This window comes from Patella vulgata, chromosome 6, assembly GCF_932274485.2.
Source record: "Patella vulgata chromosome 6, xgPatVulg1.2, whole genome shotgun sequence".
NCBI lineage: Eukaryota > Metazoa > Mollusca > Gastropoda > Patellidae > Patella > Patella vulgata.
This window is the reverse complement of record NC_065884.2, coordinates 64,695,628-64,715,721: the sequence shown is the minus strand read 5'-3', so window position 1 is coordinate 64,715,721 and position 20,094 is coordinate 64,695,628. Positions and strand designations below refer to the sequence as shown.

The 20,094-nt window shown below is 37.1% G+C and overlaps 2 protein-coding genes and 2 non-coding genes across 4 annotated transcripts; 1 reads left to right on the top strand and 3 right to left on the bottom strand.

The window, feature by feature from the left end:
- The first annotated feature begins 5,913 nt into the window (after positions 1–5,913).
- LOC130013156 (tripartite motif-containing protein 2-like) lies at positions 5,914–8,268 on the top strand. Its single transcript, XM_056101796.1, has one exon. It carries the CDS (start codon positions 5,914–5,916, stop codon positions 7,168–7,170), a length of 1,257 nt encoding a protein of 418 aa, XP_055957771.1. The 3' UTR covers positions 7,171–8,268.
- Positions 8,269–8,956: 688 nt separating this feature from the next.
- On the bottom strand, positions 8,957–11,772 carry LOC126824476 (uncharacterized). The gene is made up of 4 exons (XM_050553710.1): positions 11,684–11,772; positions 10,330–10,474; positions 9,915–10,060; positions 8,957–9,238 (listed from the first exon to the last, which is right to left on the bottom strand). Exons 1-4 carry the CDS (start codon positions 11,727–11,729, stop codon positions 9,135–9,137), a joined length of 441 nt encoding a protein of 146 aa, XP_050409667.1. The 5' UTR covers positions 11,730–11,772; the 3' UTR covers positions 8,957–9,134.
- A 1,572-nt stretch (positions 11,773–13,344) lies between these two features.
- On the bottom strand, positions 13,345–13,416 carry Trnad-guc (transfer RNA aspartic acid (anticodon GUC)). Its single transcript has one exon. It is a non-coding gene; the product is annotated as a tRNA-Asp (tRNA).
- A 3,594-nt stretch (positions 13,417–17,010) lies between these two features.
- On the bottom strand, positions 17,011–17,082 carry Trnad-guc (transfer RNA aspartic acid (anticodon GUC)). The gene has a single exon. It is a non-coding gene; the product is annotated as a tRNA-Asp (tRNA).
- Positions 17,083–20,094: the final 3,012 nt, after the last annotated feature.

Here is a 20,094-nt window from a genome sequence, read left to right as displayed (position 1 = left end):
TGTCCTTGTCAGGCCCTACGTCCTGCATCACTGACAAGGGACAACCACGCCGGAAAATCTGGATGAACTTTCTCCGCCAATGCAGGGATCGAAACCCGACCTCCAGGCTAGCGAGCCAGCGTCTTACCCACCGGGATCCCCCCATAGAAATATAATATCATATATAATTACGTGCATGTGCGAACAATACAACAAAATTAACTTAATTATCTAGAAGGATTGACTTTCACATTTATTAATTTTATAAATTTACATAGTTTTTCCAAAGTGATAATATTTGAAGTATTAAACAACTGGTTAAACTTATAAATATTACGGGGATTGAATGTCTGACTGGTTAGCACGTGCGCGCTGTATCATAAAGTCTGTCATTGAGTCAACTGGCGTGGTTTCGATTCCCCGGATGTACGTGACAAGGAGTAGGTCGCCTGTCCAACAACTTCGTGGGATTTCTCCGGGTCCTCCGGTTTTCTCTCACTGCTAAAGACCCCTACGAGCAAGCAAATTATGGAAATAAAATTGAACCATATGTTAGTTCAGAAATGACCTAGTTTGTGTCGAGTGGACGTTAAACCCCATCTCTCTCTCTCTCTCTCTCTCTCTCTCTCTCTCTCTCTCTCTCAATAATGTATCAGACAACATCTCACTCAAATTTGGCCAAATAACGCAATTAACTCATGGCGGTCTTCAGGAAGTTTCGGAGAATGATATCTCGTAACCAGTATGTTTTAGTGGTGGGAGAATAACTATTTTTTTTTTTTTACAAAATTCTTCAAACCAAATGCAGTTATAGAGGCGAAATGTGCCGTAAAAACGAATTTGAAAAGACATTAATACCACCCGCTTTCCCCGCACCCGACAAATAAAGTAACTAATTAGTTAAGCAACACACCACGTTTATTTATTGCATTTAGAAGCGATGCGTATACTATGATATCGCTACACACTGGTACATTCTGCTTCTTTGCTCTGGACGTCCTCGGTTAATTCACCATTTGGATTTGTCTCCCCTTCGTGTGATCTTTCCATATCTTTGGTTGGTACATCTGATTTCTGCTGTGTTTCATTTCTATCGATGTCTCCTATTAAGTCCTGTAAAGCCGAATCCTTTGTTTCATTCAATAGTAAAGCACAAATACCGCTTATTGTGATCGTAACACCCATTATAATGTAAGGTACCATTCTGTTACTACTCTGAAACACATTTAAACAATACTTGATGTACTTTTAGCCAAAATAAGGCTGTGGTAGGTTCTGCGATGGTTCCAATCTCTGTATGAAGCACAATAGCAATCTGTACGTATTTCTAAATACTTTCATAATATGCAATTTGGATAACTCCTAAAAGCAATGACTAGGGAGAAAGCGTGCGTCGGGTTGGGTCTATTCACACCAAAAGCTGCGAGGAGAGAGAGAGAGAGGGAGATAGAGAGAGAGAGAGAGAGAGAGATGGGGTTTAACGTCCACTCGACACAAACCAGGTCATTCGGGACTAACATATGGTTCTATTTTATTTCAATAATTTGTATGCGCGTAGAGGTCTTTAGCAGAGGGAGGAAACCGGAGGACCCGGAGAAAACCCACGATGTTGGACAGGTGATTCTACACCTAATCGTGTACAACGGGGGAATCAATGACAAACCTTATGATTCAGCGCGCACGCGTTAACCATTCGGCCACCCCCCCCCCCCTTGTATCTTAAAGTTTCAACTGAAAAGTCTATTAGAGTTATCATAACACGGTTATAATAATACTTACTAAATTAAAAATAAAAGGTGCAATCATGCCTCCAATACGAGCCATCATACTGCATCCTCAAAAGCCCACGTTTCTAGAGATGAAAGATGGTAGACGGTTCAATAATCGTTTATGATGTGTGCCGTCCTACGTTTCTACCTTAACCGGGTTAATGAAGACGGGCATTGTGGAAGGGTATCGCTGCCAATATTAAATGCTATGCTAAAATGTAATTTCCACTGATTATAGGTAAAACCGGTAATGATTAAGTCAAAATACCGCCTAGGCCAAAACGTCAAATTAAATGTTATGTGTCAAATGACAAATTTTGTATTGGAAAGGGCTGTTTTTTGACGTGTCTACATTTTACATTTCTCTCATTACATTTTACATTTCTACGTACGACTTACGCAGAGCACAAACTTTGACATATGCAAAGTCGGAGCCACGGAGACTAAGTGGGTAACCTGAAAGTCGCGTGTTCGATCCCTGCCTTGGCCGAGAAAGTTCATCGGGATTTTCAGGCGTGGTTTCCGCTTGTCAGTGGTGCAGAACGGAGGGCCCGACAAGGACAGATGTCTAGTCGTTCGGATGGGACGAAAAAACCGAGGTGTACGTAAAAGATCCCTTGGCAGTTGGAACTCGATATAAGAATAGGCCATAGTGCCGCAGCCCGGGCAAAATTTCCCCCATGGCACACTGTATGGCGTATGCCCGTCTTCATTAGCGGAGCAGAACAGTAGGGCGTTAAACCCCATTTCATTTCATTTCACTGCTTCCAAAGTCATACGATCAAGTACTTGAAATAGAAGTCATTGAGTAAATTGATTGAGATAACAACCCAACAATAATCAGTACTATATAACTAAAGTATAAACTTTTTTACACAATTACAATTAAAATGGATTCTTGGCGACTTCTTATTATTATTATGTAACTCAGATTCTGATTCCCGTCTTCATTAGCTCAGTTCGGAGCAGAAAAGTGAGACGTTAAACTCCATTTCATTTCATTTCATTTCATTTATTAAGTGAAGGGAGGGGATGGGAGGGGAGGCGTATTTAAATTTAAAAAAAAAATAATCTTAATAAGACATTTTCGATATCTATTCATATACTGTCGGAAAGTATTTATATTTACATATCTTGAAAAAAGAAAAAGACTAACTAGCACGTAAATGAGGAGGGGGGGGGGGGTAATTTAACGTCAAAATACGGGCCATAACACGAAATACACGATATTAAAATACCATTGAATTAAACAAAAATACATTTTACAAATCTGATATGACAAATGTCTGATTTGTTAACAAATCTTGATTTTAAATGTTAATTTTAGTGTACAAATGTCGAAATACAACAACAAATGAAGAAATAAGAATTAAGGACTATGAATTAAGATCTAAGAATTAAAAATATTGAAGAAAGAGCCGTTTGGTCTTCCATATTTTATTTGCTTTTACAACTTTGGTCTTGTCTTTGTAGGCTTATTGTTTACTGCAGTGCAAAGCCTAAAAACTATGACTGATTATGAAATCTTTATAAACAGTCTAGCTAAAATTTGAATATAAAGTAAAAGTAGTAAAATATCGATACAACAAAAATGGATCAATACAGTGTATCGCGGAAAGTCGTATTGTAATATATCTATATAGCAATATTGTTTGACAGTCCTAATCATTAGGGTGTAATGGTGATATATTTGAAAGGTTTTTAAAATCAGACAAAAATTGTCACCTCCAGAGGAACCACAAATCAAAATCTGATAAAATTGTGACCTGTAGACTGTCCACAAACAAATTGCGGATGGACAGACGGACGGACAGGGGCGACGGCATAATACGTCCACATGAAAATCTGAGCGAATAAAAAAAACGAAACAAGGACCATAACTCTAGTAGTAATTAAAGGAAATTCTTGAAATTAAATAGGCTTCTTCGTCTTACTAATGTTAAAATTATATATAGGCCTAAATTTGAAATTGATCAGATACTCTGTAGAATGTTCACGTATAAAAAATATACATCACAGAGAGAATTTAACCTTCATTCGACACAAACTTGGTCACGTCCATATTAAAACATTATTCAGTTTTATTTCAATAATTCTTTAACATTGGGAGCAAGCCAGAGGACCCAGGAAAACCCCAGGAGATTGGACAGACAACCCTAATCCTTGTCACCTACAAGCCGGGAATCGTCGAAACAATGACAGATTATATGAACTAAAGCGAACACGTTAATCCTGGGTTAGAACTTTCAAGAAATTATTTAATCTATTTACAAGATAATGGCTACGAATATATTTGTCTCCATTGAAATTACACGAGTCGCAGTGACTCAGTGTGTACGATGTTAGCCCGCTAACCTGGGGTTCACGTTAGAAGTTCAGGATGGATGGCTTGGCAAGGGATAGCGTATAGTCATTTGGATGGTACGAAAAACCGAGGTCCTGTATACACATTGGTGTGCACGTAAAAAAACACTTGGCTGTTGGAATTCCATACAAGAGTAGGCCGTGTGTAGCGCCGCTGTCCAGGCAAAAAATTTCCCTCATAGCACACTGTACAACGTATGCCCGTCTTTATTAGCACAGTCGGAGCAGAAAAGTAGGATGTTATACCCCATTTCATTTCATTTTCAAATTACACCATACATCTCTATACAGCGGGTTATCTTGACACTTCTATAATGTATTATAACAATATTACTTATATTCCCTGTCATCAACGAGTTCTTGATGTGGAAATTTACACGGAAATATTTATTTATGGCTAGGGATATGATATATCTTTCCTATCTAAATTACGTCATATATATATCAACAATAAGCAGGATGTAATTTAGATAGGAAAGATATGATATCATATCCCTAGCCATAAATAAATATTTCCGTGGAAAATTTCACACCAAGAACTCGGTAGTAATGTGAAATTCATTTATAAATATGCATTATTCTTACAACTGATAATTACAGCCCAATAGTAAATGTTTAATACGTCGTACTAATCCACACAGTGTTACTTAGTTCAGTCAGCTATATTTTAATGAATCTTAATCAACAATTCCCCCCCCCCCTCCATTTATATCTATATCATATTTCCCTAATCACCTGTCTTTGTTTTACACCATTAAACATACATTATACGAGATTGGATAAAGAGCTGGCAGTTCTCACTTTACTAGTTAAAAACTAGATAACGTAAAGAGAATTTGCTGAAAATTTCAGTCAAATTGATCCACTCTGAACCGAAAAATTATCGATTGAATTTTCGGCCTAGCCTCGATCATCATTACTAAAGTCGGTATGATAAAAAACGTGGTCTCGATGATCCATTTCATGATTTAATCATGAATGAAAGTTGAGCAGCAAATCGGAACCTAATCCAGTAAATATCGCAGGCTAGCGATGTCATTGAGGGTTGCTTATGGTCTGGAAAAGTTAATTAATGTCCAATTAATAATTTAGATAACATTTCAGGCCTAAAGAAAGACCTGCAATAGGCAGATTTACCTCTAGCATAATGTATGTTTAATTTATCTAATAAATTGTAATTAACGACTGCGGGCTAAAGCCTTTTAGTTACCATGGTGATATATAGACCCAAATGAAGGAGTCAGGGAGAAAAACCTTTCCAGAAACCTGTTTATTTCAATATCTATATTTGAATTATTTACCATCAGTTACATGTATACCAATATTGTTTACATTAAACAGGCATTATGTAAGAGCTAAATCTGCCTATTGCAGGTCTTTCTACAGGGCCTTAAATGTCATAAATTATCAATTAGACATTATGGGAGATTAGATAAAGAGCTGACAGTTCTCACTTCAAGGTCTTGACCTCAAGGTCTTGACCTCTTCAAAGGCTGTGATACACATATATATATATATATATATATATATATATATATATATATATATATATATATATATATATATATTTGTAATGATGTGTTATAACCCATACATCTAAGACAAGTAGTCACTTCCGTAATCTCAACTGTTGTATGTATAACATAATGAATATAGCTGTAATAGAAACTGTGAAATCGAGGACAAGTGTCTGTAATCTCAACTGTTGTATAAAACGACCATATAAATATAATCTATAACTACTGAATATAATTGTTGCAGTTCTTACATGGACTGTGTCTAACTGTGTTGTACGGTAAAGATGGCAGAAGCAGGCATTGATACACATTGCTGTAGTATCTGTTTAGAGGATTTTACTAAACCTAAAATACTGCCATGTTTTCACACGTTTTGTGAACATTGTATAGACGAACATATCAAAACACATTCACATCTCAACAAGTTTAATTGTCCTAATTGTAGAACAGAGATACAAGTACCTGATGGTGGTGCAAGTGGGTTTTCAACAAACTTTTACATCCAACCAAAAGGTGAAACACAAAATCATTTATGTCCAAGACACAAGACAAAAGAAATAGAATTTTTTTGTCGCGATTGTTTTGTTGCTGTTTGTTGGAGTTGTGTTATATTGGATCATACAACTCACTCATATACAGATCTTACTGATGTAGACCAACAACTCAGAGGAAAGTTAAACATTATAAAGCGGGAGTTAGAAGGAAAGATTGATGAAGTCAACAAACACTGTGAATCTTTAACCGGTCAAATATCTGATATCAAGAACCAAGCTAAAATAGCCTGTGACAATGTTGATCAAGAAGTTCAGACAGTTTGTGAAAGGGTCAGAAAACATGGTAGTGATATAAAATGTGAAAGGAATAAAATTTGTGACGAAGAAAGTAACAAGTTACAGACATTACATGGAGATATGATCCAATTCAAAAGTTCGCTACAAACCAGTGTTAAATATATAAATGATTCGCTGAATGGTAAATCTACTGTTCCAGTTGTAGATGCTTTAACCATTGGACAAACACTGACTGAAGATAGCAGATCAACCAGTTTTGATATACCCACAGTAAGACATATCAATTATACTATGGTAGATATAGGTGTTACAACTTTACGTGAATTACTAAAAAAAATGGAGTCACCAACCTGGACGTCTAGTTTTAGTTTGAATGAGATTTTGGAGACAGATGTGGGTTACTCTGGTGATGATGTAATGATACAAGGAATGTCATGGTGTGTAGATGTTATACATGAAACAGATACATCAGGATTAGGATGTTATTTGTGGTTAAGGAGAGTGGAAGATGAAACAGTTAAAACCGTTACAGCTAGTTATACACTAAAACTATTAAATATAAACAATGTAAGTGAATCTAAAGTAAAACAATATACATCTACATGTACATTTAGACCTGATTGTGGTAAAGGATGTAGTAAACTCATAAAGTGGAATAAACTAGAGGATGCGGAGAGAGGGTTTATTAACAAGAATAAGACATTTAGTGTGCAGGCTTTTGTTAAAATAAACAAAATAGAACGCCACTAACATTTATATTACAGAACATATTACGATAGATCGATGTCAGCATAATACATAGAAATATCTCTACTCTAAAATATGTTAGTTCAATCACAAACAAATGGAACTTGGTTACTTGCATGTCAAATATATTTTAATGTTTAACTTCAACTGGTTCCCGGATCCATTCACTTGATTTGATATTTGTTGTTTATTTCTTGCAAGGTCGATGTAGTTTATCTTGTCCACAGGTTTGTCTTGTCCGTTTTGTTTTGCATGTAGTGCGGTCCTCCTACACTTACAAACAGAATAAGTTATGCATCAAAGAATGTGTGTACAGTGGCTGTGTGTTTAAAGGACGTGTGCGCAGTGGTTCTGTGTCCAAAGGTCGTGTGTGCAATCGTTGTCTGTCCAAAAGTTGTGTGTGCAAAGCAGACCAAACAAACACACCATCACAATTAATAAGTGTTGCGTAAAATCTTTTGATGGGCCTCATTTTTACCAGACTGAATCCAAGCTTGAATATTATAAAACATAGATATTTAATTTTTAATTAAATAAGAATCAACGATTTTACCTATTTTATTCTGAAGATCTGTGAGAACATCTGAAGCAGCACCAGTGAATTCTGGTGTAATATACAACAATCTAAACTGACCCCCGAAAAACAAACGTTAATATCAGGTTAACCAGACATATAGACAGGATTTCCAGCGCGTTTTTTCCCTGTCAGTGGTGCAGAATGGAGGACTGACAATGGACAGTGTAGATTCGTTCAGATTGGACAGAAAAACGTGAACCTGTGTACATGTGTTGCAAGTTAGAATTTGAAATAAAATTCATTCTGATTAAAATACAGATCTATAACAACTCTTCCAGATCCTAGTGCTGTGAAGACAAGTCAAACGAAATTTTGAACTATAAAAAACAAAACGAAATAGGATCTGTGTTTTAATTAGATTGAATAAAATTAGACATAAAAGTGTTTGAGAGACAATCACAATACAATATTTATTACCGGGGAATATGTATCAATGTTCAGCATTGTATCAATGTTCAGCATTGTACCAAGTTTTACTGTTTTATATGCAAGGGTTCATCATTCTATTTTATATTTGTGTAAAAAAGTTGTCATAATTATATATTAAAGTGTGGTTTATATTTGTGTAAGAAAGTTGTCATAATTATTATATATTTGATATAAAAGCCATGTTTTAAAGACCCCTACGCGCAAGCGAAATAAAATTAAACCATATGTTAGTCCCGAAATGACCTAGTTTGTTTCGAGTGGACGTTAAACCCTATTTCTCTATCTCTTACTCACTGGGATAACGTGGCTCCGTATTTACAATGAAATCAAGGCATATTTTCTAGCAAAATACTGGATTCCCAGAAAAGCACACATGGGGAGAGCACAGGACAAAATAAAAGGGTGTCCCAAACTAACAGGCTGTCGAGTTGTTGTCTGATGTTTTGTGCACTGGTATCGAGGAGCGAGCTTGGTATCGAGTAATGCGCAGCTAATTCAAAGTGATTTTTATGGCTTGGGGTAGCTCCTTGCGATTAAAATGTTTAGTCAGATTGGTTTGAATACGTGTTAGTCCAGATATATCACCAAATTTGTAAACGGGGTTGCTGTGGGTGGAGGGGGGTCTCTTTAATCTCGGGGTATTCAGGATTTATATCAACCTTGGTTATGTTCCCTTATTAATCGTAGGGGATACTCTATAATGTTCAATTTATTTTGGCATTTATGTTAAAACTCCGACTTTCGCGATCTGACGAGGCGAAGAGTAGAAAACATGAATGGTAGTTATGTCAAAAACAATTTATTGCAAATTCACTACAAAAAAAGATGCTCCATAAAAGTAAAGCGAGATGTAATTGAATACTTCGACACATTTCACCATCTGTTCTTATGCTATGCAAGTAATTATAGAAATGAATTAACAAAATAATTAACACAATATTAGTGGTTTTCTTTGACATGTTTATGTATTTTTGGTACCACAGGGTGGATCGGTGTGGTATTTCCAGTCGCAAGTTTGAATCTTCTCGTTAAATACATTTCCTTTACAAAAAAGAAGAGAGATATCTTTAAATACATTTCTTTAGGACATGTCCTTAAAGATAAAGTATGCATAGCTATCGTTAAGAACATTTCCCTAAAAATAAAGCAAGGGCCGACATCGTTAAATACATGTCTTTAAAGATAAAATATGCACAGATATCGTTAACTACATTTCCCTAAAAATAAAGCAAGGGCCGATATCGTTAAATGCGTTTCTTTTAAAATAAAAAAAGGACAGATATCGTTCAGTACGTTTCCTTTCAGGTAAAGTAAGGAAAGATATCGTTGAGTACATTTCCCTAAAAATAAAACAAGGACCGATATCGTTAAATACGTTTCCTTTAAAATAAAAGAAGGACGGGTATCGCTACATTTCCTTTAAGGTAAAGTAAGGACCGATATCGTTGAGTACATTTCCTTTAAAATAAAGTAAGGACAGATATCGCTTAGTACATCTCCTTAAAAATAAAGTAAGGACAGATTTCGTTGAATAGGTATATCCTTTGAAATTAAGTAAAAACTGCAAATGTCCTTAATTACATATCTGTTAAAATAAAATAAGGTTAGATATCGTCACATACATATTTCCTTAAAGATAAAGTAAGGGCAGATATCGTTAAGTGCACTTCCTTTGAAATACAGTAACGACCAATTGATTGGTTTATACCAGGTCTTGATTGTGGTTGGCATAGTTTCTTACCTCCAGGACAAAAGTTGTGACCAAAATAAATTCCGCCATTACAGGTATAGTAAGAAGTACAATCTTTCGAGAGATCTGCATATCGGCTATCATTTCTGTTAGAGCAATCCATAATGTCACCACATGGTGACGGTACCCTTATGGGTCTGAAAACAGATATTATGCAATGAATGAGTGAAATGGGGTCTAATGACACGTCAGCACCACCCGGGCTCTATTGTGCATGACATGATATTTTACGTGTTCGCCAATGTATACACGGACCTCGGTTTTTCGTCCCATCGAACCCGAGAGCCCCCCCCCCCCCCGCCAACCCCACCCCCACCCAACCAAACATCCTACAGTCGCTACTACGAAACCAGCCCCTCCCATTCCCCAACGCAATGAATCAAGTCACAGAGTATGTTTTACTTACAGATCACATAGTTTGGTATTCTTGTTGAAGACAGTGCCAACTGGACATTCTACAACATTCTCCGTACCGTTTATACACTGCACAAATACTTTACACCCAATATCAAAAACACCGTCCACATTTCCTTTACAGTTAAACGATAACACTGAAGATGAAAAAAAAAAGATAGCAAAAAATGGATTTTAACGTCCACTCGACACAAACAAGGTCATTTCGGGACTAACATATGGTTCATTTTTTTTTCAAAGGTTCGCTCGCGCGTAGCGTCGTTAGCAGTGGGAGGGAACTGGAAGACCTGGTGGGGATTTATCGTCCCCTCGACACAACCCAGATCATTTCAGGGTCTTCAGCAGTAAGAGGAAACCGGAAGGCCAGAAGAAAAAAAGAATGTTGGACAGGTGACCCTACACCTTGTCACGTACAAGCGCGGAATCGAAACCACGCTACTTGACTTAATGACAGACCTGAAGATCTAACACGCACGAGTTAAACCATTTGGCCACCAAATTCCCAGAGAGAGAGAGAGAGAGAGGTGAGAGAGAGAGGGGGAGAGAGAGAGTGTGTGAGAGAGAGATAGAGAGAGAGTGTGTGAGAGAGAGAGAGGTGAGAGAGAGAGAGAGAGAGGTGAGAGAGAGAGGGGGAGAGAGAGAGTGTGTGAGAGAGAGATAGAGAGAGAGTGTGTGAGAGAGAGAGAGGTGAGAGAGAGAGAGGTGAGAGAGAGAGGGGAGAGATAGCGAGAGTGTGTGATAGAGAGAGAGAGAGAGTGTGTGAGAGAGAGATAGAGAGAGAGGTGAGAGAGAGAGAGAGTATAACGAGAGAGAAAGAGTTTAACGTCCACTCGACACAAACTAGATCATTTCGAGACGAACACATGGTTCAATTTTATTTCAATAATTCGCTTGCGCATAGGGGTCTTTAGCAGTGGAAGAAAACCAGAGGACCCGGAGAAAACCCACGAGGAGGTTGGACAGGCGACCTTACTCCTTGACACCTACAACCGGGGAATCGAAACCATGCCAGTTGATTCAATGACAGACTTTGTGTGCTATGAGGAACATTTTACCCTAACAGTGGAACTATGTCTTACTCCTATTTGAAAATCTGGGTACCAAGGCTTCGTTTTCGTCCAAATTTGCTGACACAATTTTTAAGTGAATTTTAGCTGCGACAAGTTGTTTGTCGTCCTGCAATTGTACACCCTTGTATTATATACAACAGCAAACCATTTCTCTATTTTTCCCCAGTAGCGCAAGCTTAAATGTCACATGATCTTATACATTGGCGACAGGCCTTTTAAAACTACAAATTGCTTGGACGTGCATACAAATAGCCCCAAATCGTCACAATTACTCACCAATTGCAGGCAGAACCCAAATCAGACCAATCACGAAAAACTTCATTTCAGCTAAACAGTGTCTGAAGTAATGTCAACTTTATTTTTGTATAAAAGTAATCGGATGATTATGTATATTTATATTACAAACAAACAGGATGTTAAGATAACGTAACGCAGATAACAGTGCATGGGAACAGTCAGCCGTCTTTAAAAAAAACCGATAATTCCCTCGAAGACAAAAAGTTGTTACATGAGACTGTAAGAGAATATCTGATAATTCAAAAAAACAATTGAATGTCACTAGATAAGACAAAACGAGAAAAATAGTCTGTGCATTCCCTTGTTTTAACTTATTCTAGATATACTTAAACGTACATTATGCAAGAGCTAAATCTGTCTATTGCAGGTTTTTCTTTCGGCCTGAAATGTTATCTAAATTATTAATTAGACATTAATTAATCTATCCAGACCATAATCATCTCTAGATGGCGTCGCTAGCCTGCGATCTTAAGTGGATTATGAGCCGATTTACTGCATAACTTTCCCTACGATTTAACGATTAAATGGATAATCAAGACTATGCTGTTTATCGTACTGACTTTAGTAATGATGATCAACGCTAGCCGGAAATTTCAACCGCTTAGTTCTCGGTTCATAGTGGATCAATTTGACTGAAATTTTCAGCATATTCCCTTTACATTATCTAGTTTATAACTATTATAGTGAGAACTGCCAACTCGTTATCGAATCTCCCATAATGTATCTTTCATATAAACATGGTAATGCACGGACTTTTTCTATTTTTTGTCGTTATCTAGTGGATATTCAAGAGTGAGCATCTCCTTGTCTTACATCGCATCGGAATCGCGTTCGGTCGTGCTAAGGTCTTTGGTGTTGAGAGCGTGTTGGGGTCTTGTTTGTTCGTATCGACATCGTGTAGTTACTGAGTCTGTAGGTCCAGGAGACTGGTTGAAGTAATTTCATCTAATTTGTACCGCGATTTTACGCGCCCTGTTAGAAATAATGAGTCTCCTTGGATCGCCACATCGAGCTTTTGTCTGAAGGGCTGACACCAAGATTGTCCTTTATGGCGGTGACTCAGTGAATAAGACGCTGGTTCACTAGCCTAGTGCGGTATCCCCTTATGGCGGTGGTAGGGGATGTGGCGCGTGGGCACGAACCTCGTGGGTTTTCTTCGGGTCCTCCGGTTTTCTCCCACTGCTTATCGTTAAATTTTAAAATTCTCCCCTGTGTTCTAATCCATTTAGATCTCGCTCACCGGTTGGTCTAGAAAGTTGATTATAGGTTTGTCATGTGCACAAATGTCTAAATAATAATTTATGTAAGATTTGAAGCCAGACAAAAGACCTAGCCTACAGAGGTTCAGAAACACTCCGAGGTCAACTGCGCAACGCCGAGTTACTTAGCTGTTGTATATGAATATACGAACCTATAATATATACACATATACATGCGTTATTGTACATATCATTTGCCCTCAGGGTATTCAGTATTATAACCTATGCTTGGCTTATTTGGAGGCTCCATTATATTATTTTGCTAAAACAACCCGGGCCCTCTTCTTCTGTGGTCAGTTTGACACAAAATTAATGTTAATTTCAGTTAACGGTAATAGTTCTTGTTAATAAAATTGATCGATTGATTGATAAAAGTGTAATCTCCCCGACGGGGAATTGAACCCCGGTCTCCCGCGTGACAGGCGGGGATACTTACCACTATACTATCGAGGATTACATATAAGCCTGGTAAATAAAACGTAAAATAAGTTATAAGACTTGGGGAATTGGAAGTCACGTCGTTAGGGATCGATCTCTACGGTGATTATTTAGCCAAAAATATCCTGGTTATATATAGTAAATCTAAAGGACAATACTTGATTTAATCAAAACAGAAATTAATGAGATAAGATAATACTAAATTGATATAAGTTATAGACCATCTTGTTTAAAACAATACACGATGCATATGTAAGCTATATTTATAATACACAAAGGGAAGCAACTCCATTTTGTCAAGAACAAATCTTAGACGAAAGGGGGGTAACTCCATTATTTCAATAAAAAAAAAGATCACATTCACTTCTCGTCCGAAAAATCGAATCTCCGGACATCGAATCACGATAAAAAGAAATGATTGTTTTACTGACCTGTAACTATCAGAAAAGCGATATTGCCTCTTTAAGCACTTCATTTTATTTTCAACTACAGACAGCCCTTTATCATCGTGACAACATTGACATGTCATGCTAGCTATCTCGTTTCTTAAAATTATAACAGGACGTCCTCATTCTTCTATAGGTTGTCCTATATTTCTATTATTTTCCTTTCTGAAATGGAATCTCAATTATAATTTTGATCAACGCATTAAAGGTGTCTGCCCATGTGCAGACTGGGTAATTGGAAGATATATATTTTGAGTAAACACATATTCAAACTAATTTATACATCAAAAGTTTGCTTTAAATCCCTCTAAAATCGAAAGAAAACTACCGCAGTTTGCTAAATTCTATTTTAAACAGTCTCGTTTTTTTCCGCGCGGTGTGTTTGGTGGGAGGGTCCATTTCTTTAGGTAGTACAGTATTTCGTTACTCACTTTCCATTTACCATAAATATCGAAGTCCAAGTCAATTCTTGGATTATCCTCTAACGATTTCTTTTTCTGTCATTCACATGAAATGTAAATAAATTAATGGGGTTGAACGAAGACGGGCATATACGCCATACAGTGGGCTATGAGGGAAATCTTCCCGGGCAGTGGCACTATGGTCTACTCTTATATCAAATCCCAGCTGCCAAGGGATCTTTTACCTGCACGCCAATGTATACACGAGTCCGAACGACTAGACAGCTGTCCTTGTCAGACCCTCTTTCCTGCACCACTGACAAGGGGAGATCCATATAAACTGATGAACTACTCTGTCATTCACACAGAATGCAAAGGACAAACGAACAGGATGGCATTCAGTAACGCCTCGCATGCAAACAGGTTTATATGCAAAAACAAATAACAACTAATTAAAGTCTGTAAATTACATGCATCAACATTTGCATGCAACACGGAGTAGCGTCGCCTGTTTAACCTCGTGGTTTTTTTTCGGATCTTCCGGTTTCTTCCCACTGCTAAAGACCCCTACACACAGGTCAATTATTGAAATAAAATTAAACAATATGTTAATCCCGAAATGACCTAGTCCTCTCTCTCTCTCTCTCTCTCTCTCCCTCGCTTTAATTGCAATAGTAATTGTGTTCCATATTATGTTTTTCTGTTTAATACGTGTGTCAATAGAGCGGTCTTGTAAAGTCCAAACACATATATTAAAGTTGATAAAGTACAAGTACTTCTATGTTTATACTAGATAAATACACAAATAAGTAAAACATATGTCCATGCAAAAAACTCTCCACTTTACTTCTCACTGACATACACTAAATCATATAAGCTAGCTGTCTGCCCTCTATATACGTCTTCAGATATAGATAATCTATACAAAATATTAAAATTTGATCATACATATATACATTCGTATAATAATAGATTTCCATGACAATGGGTGGATTATAAATAATATTAGTTAACGTATAACAAAGGGTTATAAAGTATATAATACATAATATGACATTAATTTGCATAGTTTGACAATAATACTATATATAAAGGAGTTATGAGATGAAATAAATGTCCATAGACCAATTATATATATATACTAGCAGAATACCCGGTTTTGTTCGAACGGGGCCCAGATTCGCCAGGGGCCTAATTCGCCACATATTCAAATTCGCACTGGGCCCAAATTCAATGGCCTAAAACATTGATGCTGGTTAATTTGATACCAAATATGTGGGGGTGGGACGCGGCGACGAAGCGTGATTCGCCCGGGAACCAGGCCCAAGTCACACGGGACCCAAATTCGCCAATGGCCCAAATTCGACCAGGGTCCAAATTCGATGGCTTAAAACATTCACAGAGTCATGCTTGTTTATTTGTTACCACATACGTGTATGTGGGAGTGGAGCGCGGCGATGAAGCGTGATGGGCGAACATACATACATACATACATACATACACACAGATATCTTAAATTTTATTTATATAGATATTATAATATACTCTTGGTTTAAATTCCAATCAATGGCTTCGTCAAGCTTTAAAGAGAAACTCTACATCTATTTTGGTAAATAGAACCTGTTTCAGTTTTGGAAATGGATGGGGGGGATGTTGCTGTTTGAATTAAGAGGGTCAAGGGTCCTGTGTGTCTGAAGCTGGACTGGGTCTGGTTGGGTTATTTCTATACAATCGTTAAAGTAAAAAGAAGTCCGGTAAACTTGTTCGAGGTCATCAAAGTTTCATAGTTTCTGCTGACTTGGCTTTAACGTCCACTTTCCCCTAGGTTGATATCACAGACAATTGGGTTTTAGCTATCTAAAAACACATTTTTTGCGGAATAAATATAGAGATCACAGTGGAAATAGGACCACTTACAGACGTTTGTGTTATCTCTGCATTTTTATGTAAAGCATATAATTTATAATTTGTTCATTTTATTTATCTATTTATGTTTTATTTTTTATTTATTTGTTGGGTGGGTGGGGGGTCGTGGCAAATCGCTCTTATACCTTGCTGACATACAACATACAAATTGTCTCTGTGTATGACGGACAATGGCCAGAATATGCCCCCTTTTCACTGTTGATAAAAGAGCCCAAGTGATATTTTTAGTTAGGTGCCACAGACAAGCTTAATACGGCCTTGTGTTTTGTGTGACATTCTCTACATTAAGCTCTCAGTACAATAGGGAGTCTGATACCTGTTTAAAGATGCATAATATGTAAGATTTAGATAAAGAGCTACCCGTTCGTGCTATAATAGTTTAGAAATAGACATTGAAACACATGAATATATTGAAAATTCCAGTCAAATTACATCAAAATTTCAGTCAAATTACTTTAAAATTTCAGTCAAATTACTTAAAATTTCAGTCCTATACTTAAAATTTTAGTCAAATTACTTACAATTTCAGTCAAATTATTTTAATATTTCAATCAGATTTATTTAGGCCAGAAAATAGGCATAATATATATTAAACATATATACACCATATAAAATAACTAGGCATACTTACAAACATGTACATGTCATATTTTGCCCTGAGGGTATTTAATATTCTACCTTATACTTGGCTTATTTGGATTGTCTATTACATATTGTTAAAACAACCTGGGGCCCCTTCCGCTGTGGTTAGTTCCATACAAAATAAATGTTAATTTCAGTTAATGGTAATAGTTCTTGTTAATACAATAAATCGATTGATTAACAAAAAACGTAATCTCCCCGACGGGGAATTGAACCCCGGTCTCCCGCGTGACAGGCGGGGATACTGACCACTATACTATCGAGGATTACATATACAACTGGTAAATAAAAGGTAAAATAAGTTACAACATGGTCTTTGATCAAGCGATAGATGCTACAGTTTATAACGGAAATTTTCTTCAAGACGTAATATTCTTTTCAAACTTGGTCAACATCCGAGGTTTTCTTACAGATAAGTTGCTCTATTTGGCAATCATATTTTTATCGAGACAAAACTGCTGTGTGGGATTATTTATAAAATGTGTTCTGTAGAATTTAAATTATGTAACACCCCCCCCCCTCATCCAGTATCGATCAAAGAGATTGCTTATCTTTGCTTAGCCTCATAAGACAATGTCCACCATCGGACTCAGTCAAGACATTCGCCAAACTATTCATCATTCGTCCAATGAGCATTTATACAACGTTTGGATAGGAATTTAATGGGTGCCAAGGGACAACGGAATAGTCGCTCGGATGGGATGGAAAATCGAGGTCCCGTGTACACATTGGAGTGCACTTACTTAAAAGAGTTCTTGACGGTTGGAATTCGATATAAGAGTAGGCTGTAACGCACACCACATGCCGTATGCCCGTCTTCGTTAGCCTAGTCGGAGCAGAAAAGTAGGACGTTAAAACCCATTTCATTTCGTTATAATTACAATTGCACACGTTACTAAGTTACCTGGATTAAACAGACACGTCCACCAGTCACGTTTGAGGAAATGTCGTGGTATTCATTGACACCAGCTGTTGTCTCTATTATAAAATGGCATCGTTACATATAACAGTAACATCTCTGATAATTTCCCTTTTTTTCCGAAAACAATAAAAAAAACGGGATCCCTTGTGCACGTAACAGAACCTTTGGTAGTTTGAAATGCATATAAGAGTAGTGGAGAAATATTACACACCATATGGCGCATCCCCGTCTTCATCATCTTCAATAGAAGGCTTGATCTCGCTTTAACTACGTACATGTTATCAAGGCTTTCACGTAATGCCCTGCATATTTCGGAACTAATTTCGATTGGATACAAGCCCAACTTGTGAGCCTATCAGTTTCCTCGATCGTCGGGAATACCAAGTCTCGCTCTTTCAAGCTAAAATGTGTACCTGTGATAATCGAATTGCAAAGTTCAAGATTCATTCAATGTCAAGGTTTCCGTGGAGGACGCGATGTCACAACCTCTGATTGGACGCTACTTCTCACGTGTCTGTAGATAACATAGCTATAAGTTTGGGAATTGTGAATAAACAAGCAACGACCAGATGTTGTAAAACTTGCAGTCGTTGCTTCAGGAAAATGCGTCTTCATTAGCCCAGTCGGAGTAGAACAGTAGGAAATTAAACCCCATTTCATTTCATTTCCAGTTCCCTATGATGTCGGATACTATGGACATGGTTGCCACATGCCGTGTCCAAGACAATGGCGCAACAATATTTGTCTTGATAAGATCGGCAAGTGTGTTGATTGTAATGACGACTGGTGTGGCGATAAATGTGATGGAACATGCCCTACTTGTAAAGGACCGTGTCAACAGTAAGATGGTGTTTGTTTGATTGGTTGTAAAGATGGATATTGGGGACTGAATGGTTACTGTTTACAGACATGTGAAAATTGTAATCAAGGTGGCTGTACATTGCACGATGGTGCATGTAATAATTAAATGACACCATGCAACCTAGATGGTAATTATTTTATTTATCTTTTTTTATATTATTTTTTTTTGGAGGGGGGGGGGTAATACTATAGTATAGTGAAATACTATAGGGGTTATTTTAGTTCTGTGAAAGGTGCCCTGTTTAATATATTGAAGTAGTTAAACAAATGGGTGACAACTAGAAACGGGCTAAGTAGGTATTTTTCAAGATTCAACTTTCCTAGACTAAGTTACAGACAGTTATGTCGCCATCAATTGCTGGAAGTGGGGTACTATCGTCCAGCCATCCCGTGCACAGATTAGTCCAATTAAATAGAATAATGTTGACGTTAAACGGTGTCCATACCCAAAAATGGTAATTGTCCCGCACTAATAGCTGACGCATGTATACTTTCTATATAAGAAAGAGCGAGTTTAATTTCACGCCAGACATCATAGAGCGGTCCCAGAGGGGAACATCGTAGCCCCCCTCGGCTTAGAGGCTAGGGTGAAGACATCATTTCAGAGATCCTAGGAAGAACATGTAGAACTATCAAAAAGTATGTGGCTCTTGCCACGTTTCAGCCGTTAGGTCTGAGTTATAAAGTTAAATATTATAATAACTCCTAAAGTTCTACCATAGTTGCAGTAGTTTGCTGTATTGTAACCTTTGTATTATGGATGTTGTATTCGATATATAAACTTAGTTACAACATAAACAGTGTTCCAGGGGCAGTTAATTCATCATTGAAATAGTTTATGCACAACGTGAAGGTTCTATTAGATAGTCACATCTGTCCCCTTGGTGCTACATCGACCTTTTAGTTTGGTATACCGCGACATAGGATAGTGTCACACTAGAAGAGCGTTTCAGTGTATATTTAAAATGACCGTTTGTTTTTGGGGGGTTTTTTTGTTTTGTTTTTTTTTTACCTTTGCACGTTTGTTCGATGCTAGTGACAACATTCAATTCTTCTTAAGTATTCGTATTTTTATTCTGTTTTCTACCTCTCTACTAGGATGTCAACAGCAATTACATCAGAAAATAGATGTACCTGAAAACAATGATGATTACATCGGGACAACCAAATCCTTCTAAACAACATTCTATAGACAATTTAGCAAAGCAGTACATGTACTTTCGAATATAGCTTACTGTTGCCACCAGACCTATTCACTTAAAGATACATTATGGGAGATTAGATAACGAGTTGGCAGTTCTCACTATAATAGTTAAAAACTAGATAATGTAAAGGCAACTTGCTGAAAATAATGTATGTTTAATTTGATCTTTCTTGCAATGTCTATGTAGATTTTCTTGTCCGCGGATGTATCGGTTTTGTTTCGTGCGTAGTGCGATCCTCCTACACTTACTATTAGAATTCAAACCCTGTTTTTGATCTTGTGAATATCTAT